Source organism: Moschus berezovskii, chromosome 11 (assembly GCF_049115385.1).
Source record: "Moschus berezovskii isolate FMDL1 chromosome 11, NW_MosBer_1.0, whole genome shotgun sequence".
Taxonomy (NCBI): Eukaryota; Metazoa; Chordata; class Mammalia; order Artiodactyla; family Moschidae; genus Moschus; species Moschus berezovskii.
In genome coordinates, this window is record NC_142470.1 from 107,597,501 (window position 1) to 107,618,609 (window position 21,109).

Consider the following 21,109-nt stretch of genomic DNA (forward strand, 5'->3'; position numbering starts at 1 on the left):
GGAGAGATGCCTGAAGTACTGGATAATTGGAGTGTCCTTCTCCATGAGTCTTTGAGGTCATCCCCTCACTCCTGCATGCCCAATGAGAGTTTCCTATTGGTGAGATCTGCTCCTAAGAGTAGCTGTGTTACATTTTATTTTTATTTTTTTTTATTTTTTATTTTTTTTACAGTTAAAAGTATTTTTATTAAAAAAGCACAAATGCAAAGAAATGAACAGAGGAAAATTTATGCATCGAACCTGGACTGGTCACTTATGATAATATACATGCTACAATTCCATTCTCCCCAATCATTCCACCTTCACCCTCTCCCACAGAGTCCCAAAGACTGTTCTAAATGCCTATGTCTCTTTTGCAGTCTCTTATACAGGGTTCAGGTTACCATTTTTCTAAATTCCATATATATGCGTTAATATACAGTATTGATGTTCTTCTTTCTGGCTTACTTCACTCTGTATAATTGGCTCCAATTTCATCCACCTCATTAAAACTGATTCAAATGCATTCTTTTTGATGGCTGAGAAATACTCCATTGTGAATATGTACCAAAGCTTTCTTATCCATTCATCTGCAGATGGACATCTAGGTTGCTTCCATGTCCTGGCTATTATAAACAGTGCTGCAATGAACATTGGAGTACATGTGTCTCTTTCAATTCTGGTTTCCTCGGTGTGTATGCCCAGGAGTGCGATTGCTGGATCATATGGCAGTTCTATTTTCAGTTTTCTGAGGAATCTCCACACTGTTCTCCATAGTGGCTGTACTAGTTTGCATTCCCACCAACAGTGTAAGAGGGTTCCCTTCTCTCCACACCCTCTCCAGCATTTATTGCATATAGACTTTTGGATAGCAGCCATTCTGACTGGTGTGAAATGGTATCTCATTGTGGTTTTGATTTGCATTTCTCTGATGATGAGGGATGTTGAGCATTTTTCCATGTGTTTGTTAGCCATCTTTATGTCTTCTTTGGAGAAATGTCTGTTTAGTTCTTTGGCCCATTTTTTGATTGGGTCACTTAGTTTTCTGGAATTAAGCTGCAGGAGCTGCTTGTATAATTTGGAGATTAATCCTTTATCAGTTGCTTCATTTGCTATTATTTTCTCCCATTCTGAAGGCTGTCTTTTCACCTTGCTTAGAGTTTCCTTTGCTGTGCAGAAGCTTTTGATTTTAATTAGGTCCCATTTGTTTATTTTTGCTTTTATTTCCAATATTCTGGGAGGTGGGTCTTGGAGGATCCTGCTGTGATTTATGTCAGAGAGTGTTTTGCCTACGTTCTCCTCTAGGAGTTTTATAGTTTCTGGTCTTACATTTAGATCTTTAATCCATTTTGAGTTTATTTTGGTGTATGGTGTTAGGAAGTGTTCTAGTTTCATTCTTTTACAAGTGGCTGACCAGTTTTCCCAGCACCACTTGTTAAAGAGACTGTCTTTTCTCCATTTTATATTCTTGCCTCCTTTGTCGAAGATAAGGTGTCCATAGGAGCGTGGGTTTACCTCTGGGCTTTCTATTTTGTTCCATTGATCTATATTTCTGTCTTTATGCCAGTACCATACTGTCTTGATGACTGTGGCTTTGTAATAGAGCCTGAAGTCCGGCAGGTTAATTCCCCCAGTTCCATTCTTCTTCCTCAAGATTGCTTTGGCTATTCGAGGTTTTTTGTATTTCCATACAAATTGTGAGATTATTTGTTCTAGTTCTGTGAAAAATATTGTTGGTAGCTTGATAGGGATTGCATTGAATGTATAAATTACTTTGGGTAGTATACTCATTTTTACAATATTTATTCTTCCAATCCACGAACACGGTATATTTCTCCATCTATTAGTGTCCTCTTTGATTACTTTCACTAGTGTTTTATAGTGCTGTGTTACATTTTAAAAAGACCTTCCAGAAGGTAGAATTCAATTGAGTCAAACAGATGGGGCAGACCCGAGTCACAGTTAAGGTCAAGGTGGGTTTTATTATGACTTCATAATAATAAAATTTAAATGAATTACTGACTTGGAAATAGAAATGATGCCCAGTGTATCCACTTTGGTGGAAATTAATAGTCTAGCTAGAAATCAATACTTCTAGCAAAATAACGTGTAATTTTTTTTTTTTTTGTCTGATGGGGAATACTCCTTTTCCTTTAATTTTACAGACTAGATACTGCTGGGTCTTGTTCCACTTCTTCCTTCCTTTGGATAAGTCAAAGCTCTTGGTACTCAGTAAACCACACAAAGACAGCTAGTAGGGATGTCCCCATTTTGAGGGACAGAGAAGGGACAGGACTCATTTGTCAGCACCCGTTGGTCTATGGAACACCGAAATCCCTCAGGCTCCTCCTTTCCTGGACAGCTGGTCATTCACATCACAGATTATCTACTCAGACCACCAGGTGTTAATTCTGCTCACCACATTGGCTGCTGCTGAGACAGTGTGAGAAAAACAGGCAGCTCGAGTCAGGGTGACTTTAGGCAAGACCTCTTGGAATATAGTTTTCTCTTTCTTAATCTAGGTGTGGTCATATGAGTCTGTTTGTTTTGTGATAATACAGTAAATTCGTTGTTGTTGTTTAGTCGCTCAGTCATGTCTGACTCTCTTGTGACTCCATGGACTGTAGCCCACCAGGCTCCTCTGTCCACGGATTTCCCAGGCAAGGATACTGGAGTGGGTTGTCATTTCCTTCTCAAGGCGATCTTACCGACCCAGGGATCAAATCCACACCTCTTATGTCTCCTGCATTGGCAGGTAGGTCCTATACTACTAGTGCCACCTGAGAAGCCCAAGTATGTATAATAATTGTTTATAAAACAATTTGCTAATTCTAATAACTGGTCTGCTTTTACCAATTGTGCTTTCTCTGGATTTGGGGTTTCATATATATATAAAATTTTATATATTCTTTAATTTGTTTATTTTTAATTGGAGGATAACTGCTTTACAATGTTGCGTTGCTTTGTGCCATACATCAGCGTGAATCAGTCATAGGTATACGTATGTCCCCTCCCTCTTGAGCTTCCCTTCCACCTCCCCCTCCATCCCACCCCTCTAGATTGTCACAGAGCACTGGTTTCGAGCTCCCTGAGTCATCCAGCAAATCCCCCCTGGCTTTCTGTTTTGCATGTGATAATGTATGTTTCCACGCTGCTCTCTCAATTCATCTCACCCTCTCCTTCCCTCACTGTGTCCACAGGTCTCTTCTCTATGTCTGCGTCTCCATTGCTGACCTGAAAATATTACTCAGCCATAAAAAAAGAACACATCTGAGTCAGTTATAATGAGATGAAACCTATTTTACAGAGTGAAATCAGTCAGAGAGAGAAAAACAAATATCGTATATTAATGCATGTATATGGAATCTAGAAAGATGGTACTGATAATTCTATTTAGGGTTGTATTTTCCAGCTTCTTTGCAGATCTTATACCTTTTTATCATATTCTGGACATGATGTATAATAGATTTTATGTTCTCTTGTGTGTTTCCTTTTCCTATGTCTAGTGGTTAGGGTGGGAGACTGATCGCTAGGATTCCACCTAGAGTCAAGTTGAGCAGAAGCTGCTTTAATTAGATTGAGGTCACTCTGCCACCCCCACCACATTGCCGTACTGCCTTTTGATCTTATCAACAGTTGAGTTGGGAGGATGTTGAACAGTGTCTCAGAAATCTTTGATTAAATGTTGGGTTCAACTTCTGGTTGTTACCATGAGAGCTAAGTTCTCTTGAATCTTTTTACATCTTAACTAGAAGTCCTCCCAAATTGCTTCTGAAATCATTTGGTTGATGAAATCCAAAATTCCAGGACTCAGGGACACAGAATTTCTGCATAATAACTTTGGACTCTTGTTGTATATTTAGTTCTGGCAGTTTGTGGAGCTTCCGCTTCTTGAAAAAAAAAATTAGTTTGAATGAAAATTATTCCTTCTTGGGTATGTTCACATTTCTTTGTGTCTGTACTTAGAAGGCTGAACTGTCAGCTGATTTAAATGTCATAATCTCATGTATGAAAACGTGTGAAGCTAATAGTGAAGTTTTATTTTAACCACCTAATTTAATATTCTTTCTTGTTTCATGTAAATGTCTTTGTAGAAAATGCTACCAAGGGCGGCATTGTGGTTACTTTAATTCCATTGCCAATACTTTTATATGGTTTCCTGTATTCTAAAGGGAAGGCTATATGCACTTGTCTTCTTTTTAAACTTTTCCTCTTATGAATCAGTAGCAGTATGAATAAATGTCAGAAGTTCTTATTAAGTGGTTAAAGTTGATACCTCTGTCTCAGCGTTCTTGATTTAGGTAATGATGATGAAGCAGACTTGGTTTTAGAAAACACTAAAGAAATTGCTCTTTATTTCTAAGAACACACAGTAATAATAATGTTTATAAATACTCTGCCAAACTCACTTGATGTTAACATTTTAGAGGTAAGGAGGTCGTCATACCAGTGCTCGGTCCCACTCCTTCTCTGAAATGGGCTTTGTCAATAGCACTTAGAAAATAATGGAATTGTGTACTCTTTGGTGGAGACACATTGCAATGGAAAGAACACTATGAGGGTAAATTTGTCTCTCATCTAAATAAACTCTCTAGTTGGGCTAAACAAAGGCACTTTTGTTGTTGTTTGCGATTCAGATTCTAACATTTTAGAAAATGCTGAATATTTTTATCAGATGAAGAAGTAATCAGCATAAATATAATTTACATTGATTTAGGGAAAATATTAAGCTGAAGTCATGATTATTTATGGAACCACAGAATTTCGTTCCATGCTAATGAAATTTGGCTACAGCAACCATGAGAATGTATGTTCTAGGGACTGAAAAGCTAAGGTCTGGTCCCGCCTAGAGGACCTGGCCAGTGGTCATTAGAAACAGGAGCAGCACTCCCCTTCCCTAGGTTGTTAGGTAAATTGACAGAGCTGGAAGCACAGCACACAGTGCAATTACGCTCCATGCAAAGGCTTCAGGATGTCTCTCTTTATGTTGATCACCAACCTGGCACTTGGGGCACGGGTGGCAAATTAGCTGCTACAGGCCTACCACTCTGACTCCGTAAAGAATGTCTGTCTACAGAGGGAGTGAACTCTTCTCTTTTCGTTTCCTTTTGGCTGCACTGGGTCTTCACTGCTGTGTGGGCCTTCTCTTGTCGCAGTGAGCGGGGACTGCTCTTGCAGTGTGCGGGCTTTGCATCGCAGTGGCTTCTCTTATCACAGAGCACAGGCTCTCAGGTGCGCCAGCTGCATTAGTCGCGGCACCTGGGCTCAGTAGTTGCAGCTGCTGGTCCATGGCTCTGGAGCACAGGCTCATTAGTTGTGGCGCAGAGGCTTAGTTGCTTCACGGCATGCGCTCTTGAGCCTCCCAGGTGGTGCTAGTGGGAAAGAATCCACCGGCCAATGCAGAAGATGCCAGATGTTCAGTCCTTGGGTTGGGAAGATCCCCTGGAGAAGGAAATGGCAACCCACTCCAGTATTCTTGCCTGCAGAATCCCATGGACAGAGGAGCCTGGCGGGCTACAGTCCATGGGGTCGCAAAGAGTCAGACACGACTGAGCGTCTGAGCACTGTTGCTCTTTGAAGGGATTGAACTGTGTTTGGTGGCTTAACATGTGGGCCAGAGAAGCAGGAAGGCCTGTGCAAGAAGAGAATCCACAGAGCAAGTGGCCCTCCCTCAGAGAATCTGCTTTTTCTTTATATATGTGTATATATATATGTATTTGTTTGTTTTATTTGGCTATGCCAGGTCTTGGTTGCCATACTTGAAATCTTCAGTCTTCATTGCAATGTGGAGGATCTTTAATTGCAGCGTATGAACTCTTAGTTGTGGCATGTGCAGTCTAGTTCCCTGACCAGGGATTGAACCCAGGCCCCCTGCATTGGGAGCGTGGTTTTAGCCACTGGACAACCAGGGAAGTCCCATTAGAATCTGTTGTTTCTTGAAGACCCTTGTATCTGAGCCTCACCGGCTTGTTTTCTGGAGCGCTGAAGTGTTGTCCTTGGGAAGAGCCCCCAGATCATCAGGCTGGCCCTTTCACGTCATGGCGGCTGGCTCTGACCTCACTGTCTTCAATACTTTCCTTCAGTGGCAAAACCCCAGAGCCCCCGGGGCCACCATTACTGCCCTGGTCCCTGTGGGGAATCTGAGCCAGTGTGGCTGGTCAGATCCATGCTTTCCACATTGGATACATGTGGAACGTGGGTTCTGGCTTAGAGAGAAACAGCACAGGTCATGTGCTTGCTACCACGGTGGAGGCATTTCCTCAGAGCAACACCCTCTCCCCTCCAGGGTCTGGAAACAGTGAGGTGGGAGTAGGGGAGATGGATGCAGACTGGAAGCTGTGGAAGCAGAAAGCTCTGGATGAAAACCCTAGTTGTCCCAGTTATGAGGTATATGATTTGGAGCCAAATCCTAACCTCTTTAAGCCTTGGTTTTCTCATTTGTAAAATGGATTGGTACCTGACAGAGTTTTTGTGAGAACTGAAGGAGATCGTTAATATAAAGACCTCGTCTGTCTCCCGGCACAGTGTAGGTATTCAGGAAATCGCTCTCCCAGGGAGCAGTGCACAGAACATCCGGGTCACACAGCTGAGTCGCTGCACAGTGTTGTTGCGAAGATGCTGGAGATGCGGGAAAGCTGCCAGATGAAGGCAGCCGGGTGGCTCCGCCTTCTAGGATGGAGTGTGGGAAGCACAGATACTGTGTGGGAGGGCGAACCCCGGGCAAAGGCAGGGGGACCGACCTGTGACTCGCCCCCTGGGGACTAGGGCTGCACAGTGCAAGCACGGGGCAGCTGCTGCTGCTAAGTCACTTCAGTCGTGTCCGACTCTGTGTGACCCCATAGATGGAAGCCCACCAGGCTCCCCCGTCCCTGGGATTCTCCAGGCAAGAACACTGGAGTGGGTTGCCATTTCCTTCTCCAATGTGTGAAAGTGGAAAATGAAAAGTTAAAGTGAAGTCGCTCAGTCGTGTCCGACCCTTAGCGACCCCACGGACTGCAGCCTACCAGGCTTCTCCATCCATGAGATTTTCCAGGCAAGAGTACTGGAGTGGCTTGCCATTGCCTTCTCCGGCACGGGGCAGCAGAGGAGGCCAAAGGCTGGGGGACTGACCTGTGACTCGCCCACTGGGGACTCGGGCTGCACAGTGCAAGCACGGGGCAGCAGAGGAGGCCAAAGGCAGGCACAGCAGAGGAGACCAAAGGCAGGGGGACCGACCTGTGACTCGCCCACTGGGGACTCGGGCTGCACAGTGCAAGCACGGGGCAGCAGAGGAGGCCAAAGGCAGGGGGACCGACCTGTGGCTCGCCCACTGGGGACTAGGGCTGCACAGTGCAAGCACGGGGCAGCAGAGGAGGCCAAAGGCAGGGGGACTGACCTGTGGCTCACCCACTGGGGACTAGGGCTGCACAGTGCAAGCACGGGGCAGCAGAGGAGACCAAAGGCAGGCACAGTGGCCAGAGACTCCCGGCAGAGTCTCAGTCATATGTCAGAGCAGCAGCAAAGACCAACCATGAACGACAGCCACATGGGGAAACCTCATCTCATGAAACGCTTCAACCTTATTCCTTATCCTATCTTTTAGATTAAAAATATTTGTTGATTGTTTTAAGGTGCCCCTTCTTTGAAAGTGTCTGATTCATTTTCTAGTTAATCCAAAATCAAGTCAATTGGAAAAAATGGGGGCAGAAAATTACACAAATAGCCCATCGATATCTAACAATTCCTTGGAAGATAAAGGCTGGCTACTTAGACATTCCTTTTGAAAAGTATGTGTAATTGCTATATTATAGCAAGTATATTTGTGGTTTGGTTTGGTAAGGTTCGAAGTTTCCATTTCTGTGCTTTTACCAGCTATATTGATTGGTACCAAGAAGGACACTCTTGCAAATCAGCTTTAGGACACACACATGATGTCATTTCAAGGTCAGGGAAGGTTATTTGCTCATGGTCACAGGTTGAGAGAGTGGTGAAGTCTTGTTGCATACTTTGGCGGCCTGGTATACTTTCATAAGAGAATTCTCTGCCAACCCATCACTCCTGATTTCCTAGGCAATAGGGGGTCAGATGCCCATATAAACTTACAACTAGCACCACCTGGGAAGCCCTGTTTTTACCAAATAAATAAAAATAAACTGAAAAATAAAATACAGTTTAAAAATAAGATGGATATGTTTCCAGTGGGTTTGCTATCCTTCTGTAAAGCAGGTTGTCCTTTCCTTGAGGTCAGCTTCGGCGTGGGGAGGGGGCATTCTGAAAGTGATGGGTGGAACTCCCCCCAGCTGTGGCCGCAGTCTTCCAGGCAGCCCAGATCAGAGTGGGTCTCAGAGTACAACGGGCAGCCACACCGCCATCGCTCGGCCTCCACAAGCAGAGCAGAAGCCCAAACAATGCCATATCGCCTGCCGAGAGCAGCTGTGCACTTCTCCTATGCCCTGATGTCTTGTTACTGACCCAAGAGTGAGTTCTGGAAGAAGAGTTTGATAACATCCAGAAAGATAACGACCTTTTGCTGCCTGACACTGCCAAACTGCCATCAGAGGAGACCAGTTCCAACCAGAGATTAAAATAAGAGCCAGAATCTCCCAATGTCGCGCCCCAGAATGTCCAAGTCTCGGCTGAAAATCAGTCATCAAACCAAGAATAAGGAAGGCCTTGAGGGAATCGATAGATACCAACACTGCGATGACAGGGATGTTAGAATTATTTGATGATTTTAAAGCCGCCGTCAAAAAACGCGGCAAAGAAATCAAAGTTGTAAGGAAGAGCAAATGAAAATTGTGAACTGAATATACAACAGTCAAACATATATATATATAATAGTCATACATAGATATACAGCTAAGAACTAGGTGTTCAGGAAAATTGAAAGTGACAGAAAAGCAAATCGAGGGCATCATTATCTGTCTAGTATCTTCTATGTGACAAAGCCAGGAATGCTAAATGCTTTATTATGATATAATGTAAATATATACATGTTTATTACTTAATCCTTACAAAACCCCGAGAGAGGTAATATTCCCTTTCTACAGATGGCAGAAACTGAGGGTTGGCAAAATGAAATGGGCTGTCCAGGTTGTTTCGACTGACATAGCAAGTATTGAAGACGGCTTTACAGAGGCAGCGCGAGTGCAACAAAGTACACGGAAGGCGGGAGACCCGGCCAAGCCGCAGCGCGTCAGGCGAAGGAGCGCGGAGCCGCGGTCGCTCCCGAGAGAGAGGAGCACCTGGTGGGGGGCAGGATGAGTCTCCTTGGCCCAAGTGGAAAACGCCGACTGTGCGTGGACAGTGCATGGCGACACTGTTTCAATTATGGGAACTCAATATACGGAGCACTGCTAAAGGAGTCAAGTTCACAGTCGGTCATTTTCCCTTAACCTGAGAAGCAGGTGGAAGTGATTCCAGGCTTTGGGGAAGAAGAATGTTTAGGGGGAAAAAAAAAGTATCGGGACTTTCCTGGTGGCTCAGTGGTAAAGAATCAGCCTGCCAATGCAGGAGACATGGGTTCAATCCCCAATCCAGAGTATCCCACATGACTCAGAGCACCTAAGCCCCTGTGCTGCAACTACTGAAGCCCTCACGCCCTAGAGCCCGTGCTCCACAAGACAAGCCACCGCAATGAGAAGCCCAGGCACTGCAACTGGAGAACAGGCCCCGCCCACCACAACTAGAGAAAAGCCCACGCAGCCACGAAGACCAGCACAGCCAAAAGCAAATAAATAAAACTATTTTAAAAGATACTCAAGGAAGGTAACTTTGGGCAGCAAGAATCTATGTGTGCTGCTTGCTCGGTTATGTCTGATTCTTTGCGACCCCATGGACTGTAGCCTGCCAGGCTTCTCTGTCCATGGGATTCCCCAGGCAAGAATACTGGAGTGGGTTGCCATTCCTTTCTCCATGGGATCTTCCCGACTCAGGGATCGAACCTGGGTCTCCTGCATTGCAGGCAGATTCTTTACCATCTGAGTCACTATGGAAGCCTCGCAAAAATCTTGAGAACATAATGAAAGTCTGAATTAAAGGGGCTACAGAGGAGAGTGGAGGGAGTTCTCACACCAGATTCCAGGATAAAAATAAATAGAGCAGAGAAAGCCTGGATGACTTTCCATGGGCGATGAAGACAGACAACAAAAGTGAATTGACCTTCCCTTTGATGAGAAATGTTTGAAGTGTGTCTGAAGGATGTACGCTGACACCCCGTTTCATTTAACGTTTTCAACAACCACCTGGAGCAGGTGGTTCACTGAAATGAAGCAACACATTCTGACACTGTTTCACACACACACACACCCACACACACCTGCGCACACCCAGCAGGATGAAGGTTTCACATATCTCAAGGGGAACTCATAAGAGAAGGTGTCTCTATGCCTGTCCCCCAGCTTGTCACTATCTAGTTGCCGTCGCCTCCCCGGTGCAGTCCAGCAATGGCTCGATTGAAAGGCCAATGTGTTGATGTATAGACCCTCTTCTTTAAGGAGAGTGCTCTTTAAAACAGTTTTAAGTGAGAAATATTAAGCATCAGGGAATAAAGAGAAATCCAGCTGTATAGAAGTGGCAAGTTATGCATCCGGGTACCCAGGCCTGATTTCACATCTTGTCATGTCAGCCCCCAACTTTATGTGTAAATGGACAGATTTGCGTTGAAACTTTCTGGATAGGAGTTTCTTAGAAGCCTTTAGAGGCCTTGCCGATGGCATTTTGGGGATAAACAGTTGACAAGTTTCTGCTTTCCTGCCTTTTGCTCCTTACACTGTGGGCTTCACCTTACTCCATCCTCTCAGCCACATTCCAGAACAGACAGACTCCAGGCCTTGGAGATGACCCCCTGCTGGCCATCCTTGTTCTTTTTTAAATTTTTTTTTTTTTTTTAAGATTTCTTGATATGGGCCAGTTTTAAAAGTCTATTGAATTTGTTGTAATATTGCTTTTGTTTTATATTTTGGTTTTTTAGACCATAAGGCATGTGGGATCTTAGCTTCCCAACCATGATCAACCCTGCACCCCCTTCATTGGAATGTGAGGTCTTAACCACCTGGGGATGTCCTGGGCCATCCTTGTTTAAAACAGCTCTGGGAGTCAGGAAACCCTGCTGTCCTGCTGAAGTAAGGTGATAAAGAGGCACCCACCCATCACACCAGCTGCTTCTGGTTAGGCCTGACCAGGCCCCATCCATGTCCCTTCACTGATGGCACAGGAGAACATAAGCAGTTACAAGACTTGGGATCACTGGTTCCAAATACTTTCTTTTTTCCCCACCCCAGACACTTGGCTTGTACTGAGGATTTTTGTTGGAGGTTCGGCTTTCCTGGTGACTCAGTGGTTTAAGGATCCACCTGCCAATGCAGGAGATGCAGGTTTGATCCCTGGGTTGGGAAGATCCCCTGAGAAATCCCATGGACAGAGGAGCCTGACGGGCTACAGTCCATGGAGCCTCAAAAGAGTCAGACATGACTTATCAACTAAAACAACAACAATAGAAGCCACTCACAGAGAAGCTGAAGGAGTGGAGGATGGTTTTAAGGCAGGTTCTGGTGATTTGCTTTCTAAATTGCACTAGGGAAGTGGGCTGGGTTGTGGCCTGCAGTGAGACCTCCAGCCTGCTATTCAAATTCTCTCCCATATACCGTACCACTGGACACTCATTTAGCTTTATTCTTTCAGGACTGATGTTTTATCTTTCCATTAAGCCTATCAGCTACACCTATTGTTGTTCAGTCACTAAGTCATGTCTGACTCTTCGGGACCTCAAGGACTGCAGTACATCAGGCTTCCCTGTTCTTCACTATCTCTTGGAGTTTGCTCAAATTCATGTCCATGGAGTTGATGATGCCATCCAACCATCTCATTCTCTGTCATCCCTTCTCCTCCTACCCTCAATCTTTCCCAGCATCAGGATCTTTTCAAATGAGTCAGTTCTTCGCATCAGGTGGCCAAAGTATTGGAGCTTCAGCTTTAACCTCAGTCCTTCCAATGAATATTCAGGGTTGATTTCCTTTGGGATTGACTGGTTTGATCTCCTTGCTGTCCAAGGGACTGGGACTCTCAAGAGTCTTCTCCAACACCACAGTTCAAAAGCACCTTCTTTATGGTCCAACTCTTACATCTGTACATGACTACTGGAAAATCCATAGCTTTGACTATGTGGACCTTTGTCAGTAAAGTGATGTCTCTGCTTTTAATACAGTGTCTAGATTTGTCATAGCTTTCTTTCCAAGGAGAAAGCATCTTTTAGTTTCATGGCTGCAGTCACTGTCCACATTGATTCTGGAGCCCAAGAAAATAAAATCTGTCACTGTTTCCCCTTTTTCCCCTTCAATTTGCCATGAAGTGATGGGGCTGGATGCCATGATCTTCATTTTTTGAATGTTGTTTTAAGCCAGCTTTATTTTTTCAATATCCTCTTTCACTTTCAAGAGGCTCTTTAGCTCTACTCCTGTAAACTACTTTGTATAATTATAAAATTGTCTTCAGATAACTAAAGTAAGAAGGTAGAAGTGAAGCTAAAGATAACCCCAGTGGATGGAAAGTTGAATTAAATGTTTTGTTTCAGTTACCTATTGCTGTGTAATATACATCTCTAAAACTTAGTGTCGTGAAATAAAAGTTGTTTATTCTTTGCAATTCTCTGGGTAGGCAGCCTGGGTTCTAGCATAATTCTTGAGCTAGCCTTCGGTAGGATAACTGCAATCTGAGTTTAATAGGACTGAAGGGTCTGAGATGGCCTTGCTCACATGTCTAGCTGTGAATCTGGCTCTTCCCCACGTGACCTCTCATCCTCTGACAAGCTGGGCTGGGCCTCTGCACAGCAAGGGGTCTCAGGGTCCCAGGGGAGTGAGAGTAGAAGTTGCAAGACTTCTTGAAGCCTATGCTCTGAAACTCACACAGCATCACTTTCTCCACATTCTTTTGGTCAAAGCAAGTCACACAGCAGCCCAGATTTAAGGGCTCTATCGTGGAGCCCAAGCAAGAAATGGGCTAATTAAGGGACATTTCAAGTTGCGATAAGGGACTTTACACAAACAGAGAACAGTCTGAGGTCATCTGGTGCTGGGAACAGAGACGGGGATATGGAAAGAGGCAGGCAAAGCTTCAGAGAGTCTCAGGAATAGCTGGGGTGCTACTGTAAGTGCACTGGGCACCTTGAACCTGGGGCATCCATTCTATAATTAACACCAACACCATAGAAAATAAAGTTTGTTTAGATGACTATAAAGCTTAGTCACTGCCCATCCGAGGCCATCCTGCTCTCCCGGAAAAATGCAAGGAGAGTCAGAGAGAGAAAAAAAAAAAACTAATCTATTACAACCAGGTAGGGGTGGAAAGCAAAAATCAATGTTATAAACCCCACCCCCAATACACATATTCACACATCCACGTACTGTCCCTCCTTTATGGAGTGCTTCCTCTTTTTTTAAAGTAGATATTTTCAATCCTCCTCACCTGATACTTCCAATGCATCTTCTGTTCTTTTTTAAAAAACATTTGTTTTGTTGCAATAGGAGAACTCTTAGTTGTGGCTTATGGGATCTAGTTGCACACTGGACCACTGGGGAAGCCCAGGATTTTATGTTCTTATTTTTAGACCAATACTTCCCCTGCTTTTGGCCTGTCCTTTTAAAAAATGTCTGCAAGAATTTATAAGTTGTTCATATTCTCTTATATTTAAGGGCACTTCTCCATTGATGTTTTTCCAAAAACTGGTGAATACTCTTTACAAAGAGATGAATGGACTCGGGGTTCTCTGTCAAGCACTGCTGGCTCACTGGCAGGACAGAGTGGGGGAAAAGAGGTTACAATATGTGTCATTTTATACTTATAGTATAGAAGTATAAAAGCTAAACTTTTATAGTACTTTGCTAAGTCCTAAAGTGCTCCCTAGTAATAAGAAAATGCTGTTATTACTGTTGTTTAGTTGCTAAATTGTGTCTGACTCTTTTGTGACCCCATGGACTATAGCCTGCCAGCCTCCTATGTTCATGGGATTTCCCAGGCAAGAATACTGGAGTGGGTTGCCATATCCTTCTCCAGGGTATCTTCCCAAACTAGGGATGGAACCAACGTGTCCCACATTTTGGGCTGATTCTTTACCACTGAGCCAGCAGGGAAGCCCAAGAAAATGCTGTAAGTGTACTAACCAATGCTATATTAGCTACTGCTTATTTATATGGAGAATTGTGTTTGTAAAAGTGTCTAAAACCACACTGTAGCGCCACAATGTTGGAGCCTGTCTCTGCAGTATGCATCTCTACTCTAGAGGACAGAGTGTGCCCAACACAGCTGGGGACCACAGTACACACTGTGTAAGTGGAAGAATGATCGTTAGCATTACCATCCCTCCCAGAGGGAGGTCAGAGTCCAACGGAAATGCCACTCGATCCTTCCATCTGGACACTTGTCGTTGGGTTTCTGTTGCTGCTGCTGCTGCTGCTGCTAAGTCACTTCAGTCGTGTCCGACTCTGTGTGACCCCATAGACGGAAGCCCATCAGGCTCCCCCGTCCCTGGGATTCTCCAGACAAGAACACTGGAGTGGGTTGCCATCTCCTCCTCAAGGGGATCTTCCCAACCCAGGGATCTAACCTGTATCTCCTGTGTCTGCTGCATTGAGGACCTGCTGAGCCATCGGGGAAGCGTCAGTACAGGTTCTTTGAAAAACATCAACAAGCTACATGACAAACCCACCAGCACCATGGCAGTGCTGAGGCCAACCACCAGAGACCAGAAGTGGGCGGGGACCAATTCCTGGAGAGCCCTAGCCCCTTCCCCTGTAACAGTTGGAATAATCCTTCCACTCATTAGCCTATGAAGTCACCTAGTCCATAAAAACTAACCACACCCTATTTCCCAGTCCTCTAGCCTTCTGAGATGGCCCACACTCTGTGGAGTGCATTTCTCTCTAAATAAATCCACTTCTTGGCTTCCTTGGTGGTGCTAGGATAAAGAATTCACCTGTAATGCAGGAGATGCAGGAGATAAAGTTTCCATCCCTGGGTCTGGAAGATCCCCCCGAGGAGGAAATGGCACCCCACTCCAGTATTCTTGCCTGGAGAATCCCATGGATGGAGGAGCCTGGTAGGCTACAGGCCATGGGGTTGCTAAGAGTCGGACACGACTGAGCGACTTCACTTTCACTTTTCACTTTCATATATTGGAGAAGGAAATGGCAACCCACTCTAGTATTCTTGCCTGGAGAATCCCAGGGACGGGGGAGCCTGGTGGGCTATAGTCCATGGGGTCGGAAAGAATTGGAATGACTAAGCGTACACATATCCACACCTATCCAAAAAAGAAAGAAAGAAAAGAAATCTGCCTCTCAGAATTTCTACCTCTGGATCCTTATTCAGTGGTCGGCATCAGACAAACCAAACCGATATTCTCTTCCATGCAATACTCATTTGAATAATCAAATTTTCCCTGTTGTAGAATATACTACAGAATTGGTTGAGTTTCATAATGCTAACCGAAAGGAAAGTTTGTCTCCAGTAATGATACTACAATGTGTGGAAGCTTTAGGGACTTGCACACCATCTCATGGTTTTGAACTGTGTGGGTAGACAGAGTTGACAGATTAGTCAGGGATTTGTCAAGAGTATTAATTACAAACTTTGAAATCTTGGTCAGTGAAAGTTCATCACAGTGCACCTTGTGAATGTGATCAAAGTCTTTTCAGTACTGATTTGATGATGCTTAACCACAGTGTGTAAAGAATGAAGGTTTTCATTAGAAAATACTGATGTAATAGAGCAAGTTTTAAGAGAAGATGGATTGTTGGACTACTAAAATTCATGTTCTTTCTCCACCTACTCCCCACCCCACCTTGGGGAGCCCACTCTCATTGTCTTTGAACACCTGAAGTGGCATTTTGAACCATTGCAAAGAACTGTCGTCTTAACAGCATTAGTGTAACTCAGTGATGACCGCCACCATGAGGGCAAAGGTGGGGTTGGTGTAAGTGATGTTTTAAAAACCATAAAAATAAACCATAAAAACCTGGGGGCTAACTGTAATTTAGTGAGTGAAAGAAATTTATGGCTGGCTGAAAACTTGAAAAATGGAGGAGTAAATTGTGTAGCTAGTAAGTGGGAAAGGAAAGTAGCTCTTCTGCCCTGCCCTTGTCAAGGTTTAGGAAAACAATCTATTATGTTTAAGAGCTTTTTTTTTTCCTGGCACCTAAACCATGGGAAATGAAATAAAAATACACTGAGTGCAGCTCCTTCAAAATCACTGGCGTGCATTTCCCTTTCTCTTCTGCAGGAATAGCTTATCTGTGCCTTCCAACTTTTGTCAGGACACAAGGGTGTCAGTGGGGTTCCTTTGTGTTGTATTTCCTGTGCAGGTATATTTCCTGCACAGCAGCGGTGGTGGGAGGTGCACAAAGGTACCAATGCATGGCCTTGGTCCCCCAGCTCCACTGTGCAGATATTTCAGGAACGGTGGTCTCTGCCAGCCAGGGGTGGGAGGTGCTGGTCATTGTGGAATAGCTGGAAGTCTCCACTGGCTCGCCTTTTTCTGATGCTCTTGCTCTTCAGTTGCCTCTGTGTGCCAGAGGGTGGCGCCCCAGTCACTCCAGAGGTAGGGTAGAGGGAAAGGGAAAGAACTGGAGCAGAGATGGGGGAAGGGGAGTGGAGCGGCTGCAAAGGGGTGTGGCCAACCCGAAGGTGCTGGTCTCCGGCCCCCAGCTAATTTGGAGCCCACACCCACGCCCCCGCGGAATAAGCTTGCTTCTGCCAGACTGTCAGGAGCCAGGAATTTCTAAGATGAAGAAGGCTTGTGATGGTGACCAACAGCCTCTACCCTCCTGGGTCCCAGGAAATCGGAGGGGAAACGAGTGCCTGCGACCACTGGGTGTGCCGGTGCTTGCGGGTGGGCGTAAAGCGGCCGGCACCAAAGCGCCCTGAGGGGTGAGCCGGCATCTGACCCATTCCCCTGTGTTGTCTTTGCAGTTGCTCCATTTGTGCGACGCAGTGAAGGATGATGCCCTAAGGGTGATCTCTGCCTTTAACATCTCACACGCCTCCCTCCACGCACCGATCGCTGGAATTGCCACCCCGAAGGCCGCCTGGGTTTTGTACCCAGCACCACAGCATTCCCTGGCTGGGGAAAGAGCGCGGTCTCCGCGGCCCAAGCTGGGAGCCAAATTGTAAGCGGGTGGGGCGGCCAGGGTGGTGGCTCGCCCGCAGCTGCCAGAATGCTTCTCAGACGCCTGGAGCTGGGGCCCGAGGCCGGCTGGCATGCGCTGCGCCGCGGCCCTCGGGGATTTCGGTCATGGAATGGGGTTCCCGCTGAGGCTGGCCAGGCCACTAGGGTGTTGGGAGGCGGCAGCCCCGTTTCCGATTCGGAACGCGGCCTTTTATCCGCCCCAAGTAACCCCGAACCGCCGGGCCATGCCCTCTGCCGCCTGGGGCACTACACCGAGTGGGTTTTCCTTTGGGCGCGCTCCAGAGCCGGTTGCCATCCAAGGTCTCCCGCTGCTAGTGGTGATTCAGGTTCCCAGTGATTTGGGAAGACTGTGGTGCTGGATGAAAAATAAAAGTCTAAAAATGAAACGCCCGTAGGCAAAGGTTCACTTCAGCAAGTGACGCTTTCCCAGCCCCCGACCCCGCTCCCACCCCGGAACCCTGCGAGGAAACACCCGAGCCGGGAGAGGAGAGTGTGAACCTGGAGGCTTGCTCTGGGCAAAGCATGAACCCGGGCGCGTCCCTTCAGGCTGGCAGCTTCCGGACCGACCGCGAGACGAGGCTCGGAAACACTTTTACCAAATTAAAGGTGTAATGTGTTCTTGAGAAGATTACAGACAGAGATACAGTTCAGTAATGAAATTAAGCGTCGGGAAGGTTCCCGCAGCTTGCAGAGCACGGGGAGGTAAGCGAGGCGATCCACTGCAGTTAAGTTGGTTTTGGGACTTGGAGAGACACGCCTGTGGTTCCAGCGAGGGCCATAGATGTCGCCCGACTTCACTCTTGCTTTCAGCCTATGCCCTCCGTTTTCCCACTCCACATCTTGCGGGGGAGGCAGAAGGGGACGCCGCTCTGCTTCTGTCCGCAAGGGCAACATCCAGGACGGGAGCCAAGACCTCGCACCTACCCGCCCTCCCCTAGGCTGGGGCTCTGCGGGAGAGGGCATGAGGAGTACGCCGTCACCCGACGCCAGGCGCTTGGTCGAAGCTCCTCAGCACAGTTTGGGTTGCGCGAACTGCCACCTCCGAGCCGACCGCCTGCTTGTGGCCCAAATAAGAGCAGGTAGCCGGCTGCTTTCTCCGACTCCTTTTTTTATTTTTTAAAGGGTTCACAGGGTCACCAGAGCAGACGGCGCGGGGGCGGCGGAGCTGCACAGAAGCAAAAAACAACCATCAGGGTTTCTTCCGTGTGGTTCTTTTCCGGTGCCTGTCTTCATCGTCCAACCCCAAGGAGAGCGCGGAACACTCGGGCGCGCGGCGGGTTTGGGGCTCCTCGCGGGCACAGAAGGTTGGTCTCTTTTCCCCCTAGTGCCGCGATAGGAGGTTAAGGTGCAGAGTTTGCCTGCGGCCGCCACCTGTAACCACTGATGGCAGTTCCAAGCGGCGGACACCCGCGCGCGTCCTTCCCCTCCTGCAGCGAAATCCCGGGGTGGAGCCCGGCGCGCGTCCTCCAGCCGCTCGGCCTCCTTCACCGCGCTCAGGACTCCCGGGAGGATGCGCTGAGAAAACAAACCTGGGGCTGTGCTGTTAAATGTGCCGCATTTGCTTCTAAAACATAAAAACTGACCAAGGTGGCCAGACGGCGGGATCATTCCTCGCTGACTTGCTTTTCTGCACCGAGGCACTATTCTGGGGTTCGGGTTAGGGAGGCCCCTAAATTGAGTCTGTAATCCATCTAGCCTGATCTCTCCCGCGGCGGGATGTTCCATTTTCTAATCGATTTGCCCTCCACTACTTCGGCTGCGGACGTCTCAAAACTAGGGGAGCCCAGGGAAGGGCAGAGGTAGGGATGCAGGATGCGCACTGAAAGGGCCGTAGGCGTGCGAACCACGGCGTTCACAGACTTTGGTCTTCCGGGGAAGGAGTCGAGTGGGGCTTCGGACTCTAAGGATAAGGGGAGGGAGGGGTGGGGGTATATTGCGCTCTTCCTGCTGTTCTCTACGAGCCCTCCGAGGCCCTCGGCGCTGCCTTCTCTGACCTTAACACGCCATGGGACCATTCCTGGACGGTTCTCTGAGAGACCAACAATTCTCGAGGACCCAACCAAGTGGAGGCACCATCCTATCTCCCATCTGGAGGCCACGACTCTTCCTAGTCCTTTTTTCTTAAAAAGATTTTTAAAGCTTTTTTCATTTCCCTATTTCACCTGCTCAGCGTTCACTCCCAGCCTCGCAGCGGGGCTGCGGAAAAACGCATCTGGGGATCGCCCTGGGTCCTTTTCTCATCTCCCCATTACAGGTTTTACCTCTTCCCAGAGCTTGTTTGGCGCGGGAGAAAAGCTGGATGCAGTTGGGGGTGGTTTTAGAGAGGGCGCCTGAGAGTACCTCATTAGTCGAGAGAGGAAGATGAGCAGTCGGCAGATGGGGGTCCAGTGCGGAGCCACCTCATCTGGAAGGGAGGAGAACTAAAGAGACACCAGTCTCACCCTTGGACCTGCGCGTTCCCGAGGACCCACCCAGTCTCGGCGCCTGTCCCAGGACGGCTCAGAAGGGAAACTCCCGAGGCGGAGCAAGGGCTCAGGGGCGCCTCTTGAGGCTTTCCGCGGGCGGCAGAGGCCGGGCCTGGCTCAGAATGTGCCCGGAGCGCCCCCTCTGTTCCCCTCGCACGCCTCGGCCACCAGTGAATTGTCGGGGGTGTGGGGAGGAGAGAGTGCACTTTGGGATGGGGGATGGGGGCGCGCAGAGCAGTCCGTAGCCCACGTCTCTCGGGTAAACACGCCCGACAGGGGCAGGGCCGGCGGCTCGCGCAGCGGGGAAGTCGGCGGGGACGCCCCCTCCTTTACCTGTCCGAGCCTGCACGCGCGGCGGCCGCGGCGCCGCGGGGCGGGGCTTGCCAGCCCGCGCGCCGGGCGGGACTTAGCGGGGGCGGAGCCCACGGTGATTGGGCCCGGGCCTGGGGCCGCCAGCCTGAGCTGGGCAGCAGAGCCGCGCAGGTTTCACTTCGCTCGGCGCAGCCGCCAGGTCTCGATCTTGCAGGCGAGCTCCGTCCCACTTCGCCGCCGTCGCCGCCGCGGTCCCCGGATTCTCGCAGCCGCCCTGCGCGCCCTGCCCTCTGTGGCCAGCACCGCTTCAGTCTGCTTGGGTTCGCCTCGCTCTCGCCGTCGCCGCCCGTGCCACCGCCTCGGTGCCGTTCCCCTGGCCCTCATCCCCCCAATGTCTGACCCTAATTCACGAACTGAGAAACGCAAGGTAAATACTTTCGAGTCCCGGGGAGCAGGCCGGGTACGGATGGAAGATTGGCGCGGGAGCCAGCACGGCGCCACCTCCAGCCCGCTTCCCGCGCACGTGCGGTTAGAGGCGCGCGTCCTCGTCCCGCGTGTTGTCCGGTGGGAGGCGGTCGCCGGTGCGGGTCGAGTTCGTGCCGCAGGCAGGGGAGGGTCGTCCACACCGAGGCTGCTAGCACTTAACGGCTCGGGCTGGGATGCGGCGCACCGGGATGGTGAAGCTCCGGGCCGACTGGGGGAGGCGGCGCGTGCGCCCCGCGCTGGCTGGGGAGCTGGGGGCAGCCGCGCCGGACCAGGCTGAGCGCCCGGCCGTAAAGTCTCGCCCGCCCGCCAGCCCCGACGGGCCCGGAGCAGCGGCCGCGAGATACCAGCAGGTCTCGCGTCTCGGCTTTTTTTGGGAGCGCGGGCCCGTTGTGAAGGATTTATGGAACAGCGACGGTAATTAAACTGACGGGACTCGGCTTTTCTTTTTACTCATTCAGGCCGAAGTCTGGGGCTGCTGCTGCGTTCGTCCTCTCTCTGGGACGTGTCTGGGGGCCCTGCCCCGTCTGCGGGCGCTCTGCGGACGATGCCAGAAGCAAGATCCACAAACAGCAAGAGACAAGAGGGCCTCCTCCGACCGCCGGGGGCACGCGGTGGACGAGCCGCTGGCTGTAGAACCGGCCCGGTCCGTGAGGCCCGACCCTCTTAGCGATTCGAGTGTGCCCAAGCGCCGCTCGACCCACTCGCAGTG

At 48.5% G+C, this 21,109-nt stretch overlaps 2 protein-coding genes across 3 annotated transcripts in view; both read left to right on the plus strand.

The window, feature by feature from the left end:
• The window catches only part of ACOXL (acyl-CoA oxidase like), a 354,770-nt gene extending 337,649 nt beyond the window's left edge, over nt 1-17,121 (plus strand). For both annotated transcript variants that reach the window (XM_088841686.1, XM_088841687.1), the window contains one exon: nt 16,921-17,121. In XM_088841686.1, coding sequence (XP_088697812.1) covers nt 16,921-17,121 — 201 coding nt within the window. The remainder of the gene's footprint in view (nt 1-16,920) is intronic.
• A 2,832-nt stretch (nt 17,122-19,953) lies between these two features.
• BCL2L11 (BCL2 like 11) overlaps nt 19,954-21,109 on the plus strand; it is a 48,713-nt gene continuing 47,557 nt past the window's right edge. Inside the window, exons 1-2 of the mRNA XM_088841797.1 lie at nt 19,954-20,341; nt 20,859-21,043. Of these exons, the coding sequence (XP_088697923.1) occupies nt 20,306-20,341; nt 20,859-21,043 (221 nt within the window). The 5' untranslated portion in view covers nt 19,954-20,305. The remainder of the gene's footprint in view (nt 20,342-20,858; nt 21,044-21,109) is intronic.